Source organism: Chenopodium album, chromosome 7 (genome assembly GCF_948465745.1).
Source record: "Chenopodium album chromosome 7, dcCheAlbu1.1, whole genome shotgun sequence".
NCBI classification, from domain to species: domain Eukaryota; kingdom Viridiplantae; phylum Streptophyta; class Magnoliopsida; order Caryophyllales; family Amaranthaceae; genus Chenopodium; species Chenopodium album.
The window spans coordinates 73,757,110-73,770,119 of record NC_137840.1 but is presented as its reverse complement, the minus strand read 5'-3'; the positions used below and the strand labels follow the sequence as shown (position 1 = coordinate 73,770,119).

General features: G+C 37.9%; 3 protein-coding genes across 3 annotated transcripts in view; all 3 read right to left on the bottom strand.

Annotated features, from left to right (window-relative positions):
- Window positions 1–1,854: 1,854 nt before the first annotated feature.
- LOC145638507 (cytochrome P450 76AD1-like) lies at window positions 1,855–4,210 on the bottom strand. Its single transcript, XM_081689485.1, has 2 exons — window positions 3,285–4,210; window positions 1,855–2,543 (listed from the first exon to the last, which is right to left on the bottom strand). Exons 1-2 carry the CDS (start codon window positions 4,152–4,154, stop codon window positions 1,938–1,940), a joined length of 1,476 nt encoding a protein of 491 aa, XP_081545611.1. The 5' UTR covers window positions 4,155–4,210; the 3' UTR covers window positions 1,855–1,937.
- Window positions 4,211–4,522: 312 nt separating this feature from the next.
- LOC145638506 (cytochrome P450 monooxygenase 76AD131-like) lies at window positions 4,523–6,644 on the bottom strand. The gene is made up of 2 exons (XM_081689484.1): window positions 5,753–6,644; window positions 4,523–5,208 (listed from the first exon to the last, which is right to left on the bottom strand). The coding sequence occupies exons 1-2, from the start codon at window positions 6,611–6,613 to the stop codon at window positions 4,603–4,605; spliced, it is 1,467 nt and encodes a 488-aa protein (XP_081545610.1). The 5' UTR covers window positions 6,614–6,644; the 3' UTR covers window positions 4,523–4,602.
- Window positions 6,645–7,827: 1,183 nt separating this feature from the next.
- The window catches only part of LOC145640661 (transcription factor bHLH19-like), a 29,349-nt gene continuing 24,166 nt past the window's right edge, over window positions 7,828–13,010 (bottom strand). Inside the window, exons 3-4 of the mRNA XM_081691901.1 lie at window positions 8,734–8,970; window positions 7,828–8,282 (exon numbers count right to left, since the gene is read on the bottom strand). Of these exons, the coding sequence (XP_081548027.1) occupies window positions 8,211–8,282; window positions 8,734–8,970 (309 nt within the window). The 3' untranslated portion in view covers window positions 7,828–8,210. The remainder of the gene's footprint in view (window positions 8,283–8,733; window positions 8,971–13,010) is intronic.

Here is a 13,010-nt window from a genome sequence, read left to right as displayed (position 1 = left end):
CACTTGGGTGAGGAATTGGATTAAAAGGAATTGGTTTTATTTACTATTATTTTGAATATTGAATCATTGAAATCGGTTTTGGAATAATGAGTTTTGAATTTATTGGTTAATTATTGGAATTGGTTTTAAAGGATGTTTGCAAATAAATTGAGTTTACACTATCTTGCACTTATCGCACTTAGCATATTTTGCTAATCCGTATTTCTTATTTGTTTTGTTTGCCCCATTAACCGTAATGGTAAGCAGTGTTGACTATTTTCAGGTGGAGTCATGAATGAGCATATGGGAGTCCAGGGATTTGCTTCACCTAGTTTAGGAATGTTGGTCTTGTCTTTATTTTTGAGCGCTCATAACAATGTTACTATTTTTATAAGTATTAATAAAAGAAAGTTGAGTTTCCGCTGCAAGTTTTGTTGTTGAGTTAAGTATTTTGAGTAGCCTTGCGTAATCACGCGACGGTAATACGCCCAAGTCTATCTCTATGGTATAATTATACGTATTATACTGGTATTTCCGTAGAGGGAGATTTTGGGGTGTTACATATTACATGTAGAAAAGTGTAAAAAAAAATAATAAAAATAAAAGTGAAGTGGGTCCCAATCTCAAGTCTTAAGTTAAATCTTGGAATTTCAAGACTCAACTTGAGACTTGCTTGAGATTTTTAAAGAAAAATAAAAAAAGTCTTAAGCATATGCCTTAAGATTCAAATTGATGATGTCACCCCAAGTCTTAAGACTTGGGGCTAAACTTGCTCTTAGGATTTTTACATGAGATAATAATGATTTAAGTGTCCTTAAAAATGTGAACAATTATTACCGAAAGTCTTAGAGCAAGTTTAGCCCCAAATCTTAAGACTTGGATGTGACATCATTTTTGGTGGTCCTCATTGAAAATGATGTCATCAAATTTTTGTTAAGACTCACTAAGATTTACACAAATTTATCACTTTAACCCTAAGACTTAAATATTTGACATATTATATGTAGATAAGTGTAAAAAAAAAAAAAAAAAAAATGAAAAAAGAATAATAAAAATAAAAGTGAAGTGGGTGAAGTGAGTCCCAATCTCAAGTCTTAAGTTGAGTCTTGAAATTTCAAGACTCAACTTGAGACTTGCTTGAGATTTTTGAAGAAAAATGGGGAAAGTCTTAAGTGTAAATCTTAAGACTCAAAATGATGATGTCACCCCATAATCTTAAGACTTGGGGCTAAATTGCTTAAGACTTGGGGTGACATTATCATTTTGAGTCTTAAGATTTATACTTAAGACTTTTCCCATTTTTCTTCAAAAATCTCAAGCAAGTCTCAAGTTGAGTCTTGAAATTTCAAGACTCAACTTAAAACTTGAGATTGGGACCCACTTCACTTTTATTTTTATTATTCCTTTTTTTTTGTTTTACACTTTTTTACATATAATATGTCAAATAGTTAAGTCTTAGGGTTAAAGTGATAAATTTGTGTAAGTCTTAGTGAGTCTTAAGAAGAATTTGATGACATCATTTTCAATGGGGACCACCAAAAATGATGTCACATTCAAGTCTTAAGACTTGGGGCTAAACTTGCTCTAAGGCTTTAAAAATTCCTTTTACACGAGACTTGGAGTTTCTGTATAAAAATATATTAAGGTTTACATAATTACATGCTCATTATTTACCAAATAAAAAAATTACAATAATTTCAGTGGAAAAATTAAAGTTGAACAATTGTTCATCTAAAGTCTTTTATTAAATGTTTTTGTAATTTTTTTTTTTTTTTTTTTTTTTTTTTTTTTTTTCTTATCTAAAACGTAACTGAGTTTCAAGAAAAAAATCTTTATATATCATTTTGATCGAGCCAAAAATGATGAGGACCAATAAGTCTCAAAATAATATACTAGTAAATGTTTTACCCTAGAAAACAAACTGAAATACTATTATATATTTATATAGGTCGATACAATCATCTTGGAAGGGCAATTGCTTGAAGTGGTTGAGCTTTTTGAAGTGTAATACCAAACTTTTCCTCCACATTTAAATCTTTATAACTTTCGGTGCCATGATATGTCCAATTGAATGCATGAAGAAGTTTAGCCAACATTAGATGCACCATCCTATAAGCCAAAGGCAAACCTGGACATATCCTTCTCCCTGCTCCAAAGGGTATAAGCTCAAAATGCCGGCCTCTCACATTGATTTCTTTGTCTAGAAATCTTTCCGGTGAAAACATAAGCGGATTTGTCCATACACTTGGATTACGACCAATAGACCATACATTCACCCACACATGTGCATTTTTTGGCACTGAAAACTTGCCTAGCTCTACAACCTTTTCAGCTTTGTAAGGTATTAGAAATGGCGCTGGTGGGTGCAATCTATAAGTTTCTTTTACTATTGCTTGGATATACGGTAGCTTTGAGATATCAGATTCTTGAATAAACCCATGTTTACCAAAAACTTGGTCTAATTCAGTCTGAGCTTTTTCCATCTTTTCCGGATTACGTAGTAATTCAGTTATTGCCCATTCCAATGTGCTAGAACTTGTATCCGTCCCTGCCGTGAACAAATCCTAATGACAAAAAGATATGTATATAATTAACTTGATACCGACTCACAACAACCATGATCCAAACCATTTGATAAAAATTCACCTAACCCTACCCTTTTTTTTTCTTTTTTTTTTTTTTAAAATTTATAGGTAGTCCCATTTATACCTTTTTTTTTTTTTTTTTTAAAGAGAAGGCCCGTTTATTCCTTAGTACAAGTGGTATAGATTTTAAAATCTTACTTTAATTTTATAATTAACGTATATATGAGGTTCAATTCAATTTTCATTTGCGACACATTATTGAGGACAGACAAACATAAATAAGAAGGAATATTTGTAACTTTGTAACCCTATAGTAAAAACCTAGATACACCAATGACACACTGACATGTAGATCAAAGCTCAAAATTTTTAACATTTTTACGGGGCATAGTAAACTAAGTTAAAAGTGACTATAACTCTATAAGTTTTAAATAAATGAATATTTCTAAAATTTTATGTTAGATTTGACTACGAATTCTCAAAATGCTAATAAAATTGAGTAATTTTTGTAAAGATGTGTTTTTTAACATAAAGTACCCGTTTTTCACGACGATCCTTTTTTTTATTATTATTTTTTTCAAATCGGTCTTACACTTAGCTTATTCATCATCTAAATTCAATAATGAAGCATAGTTATTGAAAAATAAAATAGTTTGTGTCAAAAAAAAAAAAATAGAAAAAAAAAATTAATACAAGTGAGATTAAGGGAGTATTACATACCACGAGCAAATGCTTTACTTCATCAAGGCTTAATTCGTTGTTATCAACAAGCTTAAGTAAAGTACCTAAGAAATCATCCTTTGCATCATTTGAATTTCTCAACCTTTCATCAATAATCTCTTCAAAAATTCCTAACAACTTGTTAGCAAAATCCGTAGCCCTTCTCAACACTCCTTGCAAATCCAAGCCTCGAACGAGCGGGAAAAAATCCGAAACGTTAGGCCTCGCAGCCTCTTCCAACAAGGTCCAAATAATATCCTTAAACTCTTGTGAATTCGACGAAACATGGGTTGCCAAATCCATTGAGAAAATTGTGTTGGACAACAAATTTAACGTGGTAACAAAAGCGGCCTTACCAATATCAATTGGTAGGCCGGATTCACTACACTGTCCCGCATACTCAACTAACTCATTTACCTTTTGTAAACGTAATGCCTCACTAGCATCAAGTCGTTGACTAGTGAATAAGTGTGTTGTTGCAATCTTTCTAAGGTTACGCCATTTTGGGCATATTGGGAGAAAAACCATGGAAACTTGATCATGGTTAGTTGCTCTCATAGCATCTATAATAGCCCTACCCGAAAAATCCAAGTCGTGTTTAAGGAACATTTCTTTGGCTACTTCGGGGGATGATATCACTATCGTAGTGATGCTCCCTAACTTTAGGGTCATTATGGGGCCATAAATCTTTGAAAGCTCGGCGACAGCACGATGAGGTTTGTCCCCGAGCTTAAGAATGTTGCCTATGATAGGCCACGGTGTTGGCCCTGGAGGAAGTTTATTGGATTTGCTAAGCAAATTTTTTAGGAAAGTAATAGTGGTTACAACGATGAGGAGGAACAAGGCAATGGTGGTGTAATATTGTTCCATTGATAGCAGAAATTTGATGTATGACAATCTAACACGGCAAAAAGTTTCATGAATATTGACAAAAATATTTTAGGGACTTTATTACATGTAGCTGAAAACTACCATGTTTTTATAATTGTAATCAATGAAGATGACTAATGGAAGAATCGTGAAGATAAGGAGTGCAGAAATCTTATAGGCAAGTGTATGGATGTGAACAATATGATCATGGTCTATTGGGACCATGTACTTTTTCGTATTCAATAATTCAATAACACAATTATTACACAAGTCCACTTCTTAAATTTTCAAATCTTTCTCCACTTTAAATTATTTAAATAATATTTTAGATTAAAATTTTCAAAATAACAGGTGTTGACGTGTTGTAGTTTAAATGAAACAAAGAAGTACAATAAAACAAGTACAATAAAATCGATGACATAATTTCTTGATTAAGATGTTATAACAATCATCTACAAAGTGGAATAGCCTGAAGTGGTTTGACTTTTTGCAAAGTAAGCCCGAACTTTTCTTCCATGTCTATGTCTTGAGGACTTGCTCCATGACCGGTCTTCCAATTGAATGAATGAAGAAGAGTAGCCAACATCAGATGTGTCATCCTATAAGCAAGTGGCATTCCAGGACATATTCGTCTTCCACTACCAAAGGGAATTAACTCAAAATATCGTCCTTTGAAATCAATTTCTCTATCCAAAAACCTTTCCGGAGAAAACAATTCAGGATTTGGCCAGACATTTGAATTGTGGCCAATCGACCATATATTGACCCATATAGTTGAGTTTTTAGGCACTATAAAATTGTGTAGTTGTTCTTCCTTCTCAGCCTTGTGAGGGATTAAAAATGGGGCAGGTGGATGCAATCTAAGAGTTTCTTTCACGATTGCTTGTATATATAGTAGTTTTGATATATCTGATTCTTGAACAGATTCATCCTTCCCGATTACTTTTTCCATCTCTATTTGAGCCTTTTGATGCACTTCAGGATTGCGTAATATTTCAGTCATCGCCCATTCTAATGTGCTAGAGGTTGTATCTGTTCCCGCAACAAACAAATCCTAAGCACAAAAGCAAATACATTGTTGTGAATTCAGTAAACATTTTACTCCATAGTCATTTTTACAAAAAGGGTAAAAGTGTTGCATACAACCATTTTATAATTGGACACATTTTCCATTCTAACACACAAATTTGATAATAAAACATTTAATTATGAATTATAAGATTAGTTTAAAGTTGACATTTCTAAAATTTATTTTGAGAAAAATGTTACATCAATAACAATTTGATTTTAACTAGTGTTATAAAAATGTAAAAAGTAATGTATGTGAATATTGTCAAAATCAAGCTAGGACTAACATGTATTATAAAAATGTAAAAAGTGATGTAATATTGTCGAAATCAAACTGGGACTAACTTTTAATCACTATATATATATATATATATATATATATATATATATATATATATATATATATATATATATATATATATATATATAAAAGGAAATAAGTAATCAAATATATACTTCCTAAGGTAAAACATGACAATTATTTGCAAAAATTTAACTTGAGATTAAAAAAGGTCATTAGTATTTCATACCACGAGTAGATGTTTGACTTCATCAAGGCTTAATTCATTGTCCTCAACTAGCTTGAGTAAGGTGCCTAGAACATCATCCTTAGCATTTGTTGGATCTTTCAACCTCTCATCAATAATTTCCTCAAAAATTCTCATCAATTTTTTGAAGTAAACCCTAGTTGTTTTCAACACTCCTTGCAAATCCAAGCGCTTAATCAATGGGAAAAAATCCGACACATTAGGCTTAGCACACAAATCTAATAGAATCCAAACAAGATCCTTAAACTCTTGCGATTTCGAAGAGCTATGGCTCGCCAAATCCATCGAAAAAAACGTGTTTGACAACAAATTTAGCGAGGTAGTAAACCCCGCCATACCAATATCGACTGGCAGACCCTTGTCACAACATTGTTGTACATACTCAACTAGCTCTTTCACCTTCTTGTGTCGTGTATCCTGACTCGTATCAAGTCGTTGATTGGTGAACAATTGCATAGTTGCAACCTTCCGAAGGCTCCTCCATTTGGGGCATATCGGGAGAAAAACCATAGAGAATTTGAAATGGTTTTCAGCCTTCGCAACATCCGGGACATTCCTACTAGAAAAGGCTAAGTCATGGTTAAGGAACATTTCTTTAGCAATTTCCGGGGATGATATAACTATTGTAGTTTTACTCCCTAACTTAAGACTCATTATGGGTCCGTAGACTTTTGCAAGCTCGGCGACAGCACGATGAGGTTTGTCGCCGAGCTTGAGAATGTTGCCTATGATAGGCCATGGTTTTGGTCCTGGAGGTAGTTTGGATTTACCAAACAATATTTTTGAGATTTGGATGGTGGTGATGAGGATGGTAAGGAGTAGTAACGCGGTGAAATATTCCATGTTTTTTTTAAGGTATAATTTCGAAGATATAACGTGCTCCTATTTATTAAGAAGCTACTCCGATCCATACTTTGGAGTTTGGAAGTACGGAGTAACATGCAAATCAACGTGGCCGTTGGTCCAATTTGTATTAAAATATTTGGTAATGAAATAGGCTCCGTGTTAAACAATAATATAAAAAGAATATTCAAATCCAACTTACCGGCTGAATTATACGCTCGTATAAATTATTAAATTTTATTAACACGTAATAATGATTAATTGTGAAAAAAAATAAAAATTCAGAGGACTAAATCTAATTTATCAAACATGGTGTTCACGAGTAAGAATATACAAAATACATTCATTCATTCTTGTCATTTGTGATTATAAAATTTTGAGTATATCCATTAACTTCATGTGATTCATTTTATAAATATATATAAGTGCTACCTTTTGACTAAGAAAACACCTTTTGATTGAGAAAACGCGTTTATTAATAGAAAATTTTGTATAAAAAACCACCCATTTAAAAACATATTTTTTGAATAAACACCCACAATAAAAAAAATGTTGTAAAAAATCACCCAAACTAAAAAAAAATATTGCAAAAAGCCACCCACTGTCAGAAACAGGTTGTTGACCATATTTTCCGGCGTTGACCACGACTTGACCGCCCTCCTTTGGTTTTGGCCACCCGTCCCATCCCCATAAAAACCCCTAGAATTTACCGGAAAACGTCCGACCTCACTTCCCCCTCCCCCTTGAAAACCTTTAAAATTCACTTGAAACAATCAAAAACCCCAGTGGTCAGAGTGATTTTCGAGGTGGAGGGGGAGTGAATATTAGGGGTTTTCAAGGGGGGTGAATGTTAGGGGTTATTGAGGAGGAGGGGGAGGGGCGGCTAAACTTTTCCAGTGAATTCTAGGGTTTTCTAGGGGTGAGGAGTGTGGTTAACAACGAGGGAGGACGGTCAATGACCTGTTTTCAACAGTGGGTGGCTTTTTGCAACATTTTTTTTTAGTTTGAGTGGTGTTTTACAACATTTTTTATTGTGGGTGGTTTTTCATAAAAAAATGTTTTTATTGGTGGTTGTTAACAAAATTTCCTTGTTAATATATACATAAGTGCATTTTATAAATATGTATAAGTGCAACCTTTTGAAGTATAAGTTTGACCATTAATATTATGGTCAAATAGACAAATAGTAGTAAATACTAAATACAAATTAAAGTATTATAGAAAGTCCATATATTACACAAAAATATTATGATGACATACCAAAGTATATTATTAAACCAATGACATATTACACTTTTTTTTGGAAAAAAAAAAATAATAATAATAATGCAAAAAAATCAAATTGCTGAAAAAAAATTCACAGAAGGAATCATAAATTCATAACCAATACTCCGTAATAAATACATACTACGAAGTACAGATTATAGCTAGTCGAGAAAGGCTATAAATTTTTTTAAAGGGGAGGTGATTTGTCCTAGGAGAAGAAAAAAAACACTTCTCCTAGCTAGGACTTATTATTTGGAAGGCAATCCAAAGACGAACAAGCTAAGTGCTAAACTATGAATCACGATCTTCATTCGATGCTTGGCTTCGTGGACTAGCCCGACCTGAGTTTAGACTGAAGAGTTCTAACAAAACCCTTCACATTGTTGTTAAAACCCTCTTCAATCTGCATAAATTATGAAAGTATACAAAATTAAGTTAAATGTAATTATGTAGCCGTAAGTATGTCTAAAAATTTTCCATACATGCATTGCATGTTTACCAAATTAACTTTAGACTTTCTTCTTTATTTTTTTATTTTTTTTTTATTTGTAAGTAATGAAATAATTAATTACTTTAAGGGTCTGTTCTTTTTACCTTATTTTCAGTTCAGTTCAGCTCTAATAAGTTTGGTTTAGTATCTAAACAAGCCCTAAGTATTTAAAAGCGGAAGGATTAGTTCTAGAGCCACGACTTGTTCAGTTTACATTTTACTCGTACATAATACATATATGCTCATATAACTTAGGAAAATGTTATTAATTCCTTTTTTTAAAAAAATTAGAGAATGTAAACGTAGCATGCATTAATTAGGAAAACAAAATGAGGTGGTAATAATATAAGGGGGATTGAATTACCTGTGCAACAATGGTAATGTCTAGGGTGAACCTCTGAAATGGTATGACATAATAATTAGTAATGCTCAAATCATGCCTTTCCACCACTTCACTTAAGTCGGACAAAATCCCTTTACGATTCTCACAAAAGACTTTTAAGAGAAGGGTATCATCCAATATCTTAATTTGGATTTCTGGAATTGATGATGAATTCTTAATAACATTATTTGTGTTATTATTGTTACTACCATCATCGTTGTTTCGGATGAAAACAATGGGGCCTTGCCGAAGGCCCGCTGAAGTGGTGAAGACTGGATTCGGTCCAAGGGATGTTGGGCCGAAGGTTTCCTGCACAGCAAACACACGTAAACTAGCCTCGGGGGTGTTGCCGAGGAAGGCCCCTCCGATGCTAAAGTCAGTACAGTGTGTAGAGAGAGAAAGCTATGCAAGAGAATTAATTGCTTGAGGCTTTGTGTGTTATTTACAAATGAATGAATTGAAGGCTTTTATACCTTAGCACATATGGAGAATGTGGGCCGTGGCCCAATTGTCATGTCTGGTGGACTGACCTTGACTTTAGCACAATTGGAGAGTTGAACCTGGACCTTGGGCTTTTAATTGGATCATTTAATGACTAGGCCCAATTGGACTAAATTGGACCCAAACAACTTGCCCCCCAGACCCGATTTGGAAGGATGACGGGTCGGGTCTGATTAATCAGAAAAGGAGGGAAGTAAATGATTTAGTTAATCCAAGAAATTCGGATTCAAACCGTAATTAATGAGATAACAACGGTTAGGTGAATGATTGTCGAAGTTGGACGGATAATGGGCGGTTTAATCATGAGGTCGTGTGTTTAACAGTTACTTAGTGGAGCATTTAAGAGAAATTAAAGCGCAGACTCCCAGAATTCCCATTCTTGGAGATATAATCAGAGGCGCGTCATCCCTCCTCACTTCTTCACCAACACAAATCCAGAACTCTCGAGAAAACACCCAAGAATCCGCATCAAAACTTCGCAAATTCCCCGAGCATTGAGCTTAGAAACTGAGATTCGTCACTACCAATTCGTAAATCAGCAACTTTCGCTTCAGATTAAGGTAATTCCCTTTGATTTTAGTTTTTATTTTTCTTCAAATTCGAACTCTTCTTCCTCTTTTTCGACTTTTTTCTTCGAAACTCATCAATGGCGAGGGAAGTTAGAGGTAGGGCCCGTGCTCCAAGAAGAGCAAGGCCGATTCCCGATCCTAGGAACAGGACGGGGACCTGGAATGGACAGAGAGCAGAATCTGACCCTGCTGAAGGGATTAGGGCAACTCCCATTTCTTCGGCTCCTCCTCAGGGGGCGGAGGGGCCGAGCGTTTCTGGGCGAGATGATGAAGTTCCCGCCGTCCTTTGGGATATCCTTCCTGGGTTTTCAGAGTGGGAGGATGCTGAAGTGGCTTCGGCCATGATAAAGAACCGCCCCTACTCATGGTGGGTAGAGAATGCCGAACAGTATCGGTTTGCCGAGCAGATTGAGCTGCATTATGGCATCCTTGAAGCTGATGGGTATTGGTGCCGAATGCCCGTGGCATCCGATAGAATCCATCGTCCACCCCCGGGGTATGTGGGGGTATATACAAGACAACTTCAGTATGGGCTGAGGTTCCCTTTGGACGTATTCGTCCGAGACTTGCTGATCCATTATAACATTTCTCTATGTCAGCTAACTCCCATCAGCATCCGAAGGGTGATGACATACTTGTGGGTCTGCAAGTTCTTCAGGTATGTGCCGAACCTGCACTGCTTCAGAAAGCTCCATCGGCTAGTGCCAAATATTCAAAGTGGGCACGGACATCACGGCTCTGGGTGGTACCGGATTGAGTCTCGGCCCCAGTATCTGACCATGTGGCCGAATGATTCTTCAGACAAAGACTGGAGAGGTCAATGGATCTGGGTTAGGGCGCCCACAGATCCGGACCACCCTTGCGTCTTCAGTGCCCCCAGGTATCTTGCCGAGCCTGATCCCGAGATGGGAAGCTTGGGTCCCCCCGAAGGGGACGGTTCGGATCCGAACCTTAATCAGCAGAACATCTTTGGCAAGCGGCCGAACCCGGGGGGCAGCGGTCGGATGCAGCATATCCCGGAGACTTGGCTCCCCGATACGCATTATGTCTTCCAAGAGAACATGTTAGCAGCTGTCGACCTCAGCCGAAAGTTTAGGGATGGTAAGTTTCTTCGGCTGGGGCCGAGGCCTTTAAATTATATCTTTTCCTCTGCTTTTACTTCGTACTTCTCTGCTGTGCCGACCTAGCTGAACTAATCCCTTTCCTCTTCTTCTTTCAGAGCGGGACGAGACCAACGTCGGCATTAACTACGATCGTCTCGGCGTCAACCGAGAACGTGTCGTAACTTCTCGGGCTCCTTCTATCACTGAATCGAAGCATAGGGAAGTCCATCTAGACTCTTCCCATTTCCAAATTGAGGCTGTTGCTCTATATCAGAAGCAGAAGCCTTGGTGGAAGAAGAGGGACCCCTTGTTTCAGCTGCTAGACGAAGAAGCTGAAGCTGCCCGTACAGCCGAAGAGGTTGCACGGGTTATTGAAGCTTGCGAAGGGGGAGTGGGGTCTTCCAGAGCTGCTGAAAAAGAAGCTGCAGCTAGGGCAGCTGAAGAAGACGAGGCTTTGCTGAAGACTTCGGTGAGTTCTTCAGACCTAGCTTTTCAGCTTTGCTGTTGCTTCTTTTTTTTTTTTTTTTTTTTTTTTTTTTTTTTTGCTGTTACTCATACCCTTCGTCCCCCCTTGTCTTTTACAGTCCGAGGAGAGTAATAGACAAAGAGAGGGTAAAGCCCCTGCTCGTCCCGAAGACCAGATACAAGAAGAGTCTGAAGACTCAGACATGGACGAGCAGCCGCTTCAAAAAAGGCGACGAAGGATGGCCATCATCGGCCCTCATGACTTTCAAAGGAGGCCGATGACCATCGGCATCGAAATAAGGGAACCTGAGACCGGCCGCCGGCTCAATCACCTCCGAGGACCCCTCCGCCACCTCCCGAGATGGAGGTGGATCAGAAAACTCCCGATCCTAAGGGAGGGGTTCAAGAGGAAGCTCAAGAGTGTGCTGCTGAGCACAGGGATGAGAATGCTGTGATGCCCAATGCTGAGGGTTTCACAGCCGATATTGCAAGAGAGGTTGAGGCTTTCGTCCTCACACCTGATGAAGAAGCGGAGGTCATATTAATTGACTCTGCTGAGAAGAAGGGGGATGCTGAGCCATCTAAGACTCAAGAGGCTCCATCGTCATCCTTCCCTTCCTTCCAGACGCTGCAGTCTGGAGAAATGGGTTTCTCGGCCCCCCGAATGCCAATCCCAGATCATATCTGGGACCTCATATGGGGTCAGAACCGAAAAGGTGCTGCAGCCTACTTCGGCAATTTTGCTGGCATGTCCGAAGTAGATAGGGCGAGGATCTGGTCGCTGAAGGCCACTGCTGGGATGGGCGAATCCAGCAGATCAGTTCCAGACCCAGCCAGGTCTAACCAACTGCTGATGATGCAGGTGATTCTTCTTTGCCTTTATCTCTTTCACTTCAGCTCTTCAGCTGTGTTTTTGTTTGTTTTTTTTTTTTTTTTTTTTACTTGTGCCCCTGTTTCCAGTTTGTGCACAATCAGACTCTCACTGTAGAGCTGATAGATACCCTACAAGATAGGGTTGACGCTGCTGAGTACGACAAGAAGGTAGCCGAAGAGGAGCTAAAGCTTGCCAAGCTGAAGCAAGCAGCAGCTGAAGAGAAGCGGCAGAAGGGTGAGGAGTATGAAAAGAAAGCTGCTGAAGCCCTTCAGACCTTCTGCGATGCCATGGAGAAGGAAGTTTTCCCTACGCTGATGGAAGGGGAAAAATTTCTTCAGGAGCACATGGGAGTGGATATCTCCAAATTCAAAGCTGCCATCGGGAGCCGAATCCAAGAAGGAACTGCTGCACAGGCTGAAGTGCAGCAGAAGTTGGAAGCTCTCGAAGCCAGCAGAATGGCTGCTGAAGAGGCGCTCCAGGCTCGTAATGTCCAACTCTCCGAAGCTGCTACTGCCGCTGAAGCTCAACTTGCCAAGCTCCAAGAGGCCGAGGATCAGCTGAAGGTCAAGGAAGATAAGTTGACCCAAGCTCAGACCAAGGCTTCCCAATTTCAGCAGGAACTGGACGAGCAGAAAGAGTCTTCCTCCAAGCTTGCTGATGAGCTAAAGAAATCCAAAGAAGACTTGGAGGAGATGAAACAGAAGCTGGCTGATGCTGAGGCTCTACTCAAGGTCCGCATCTATACCC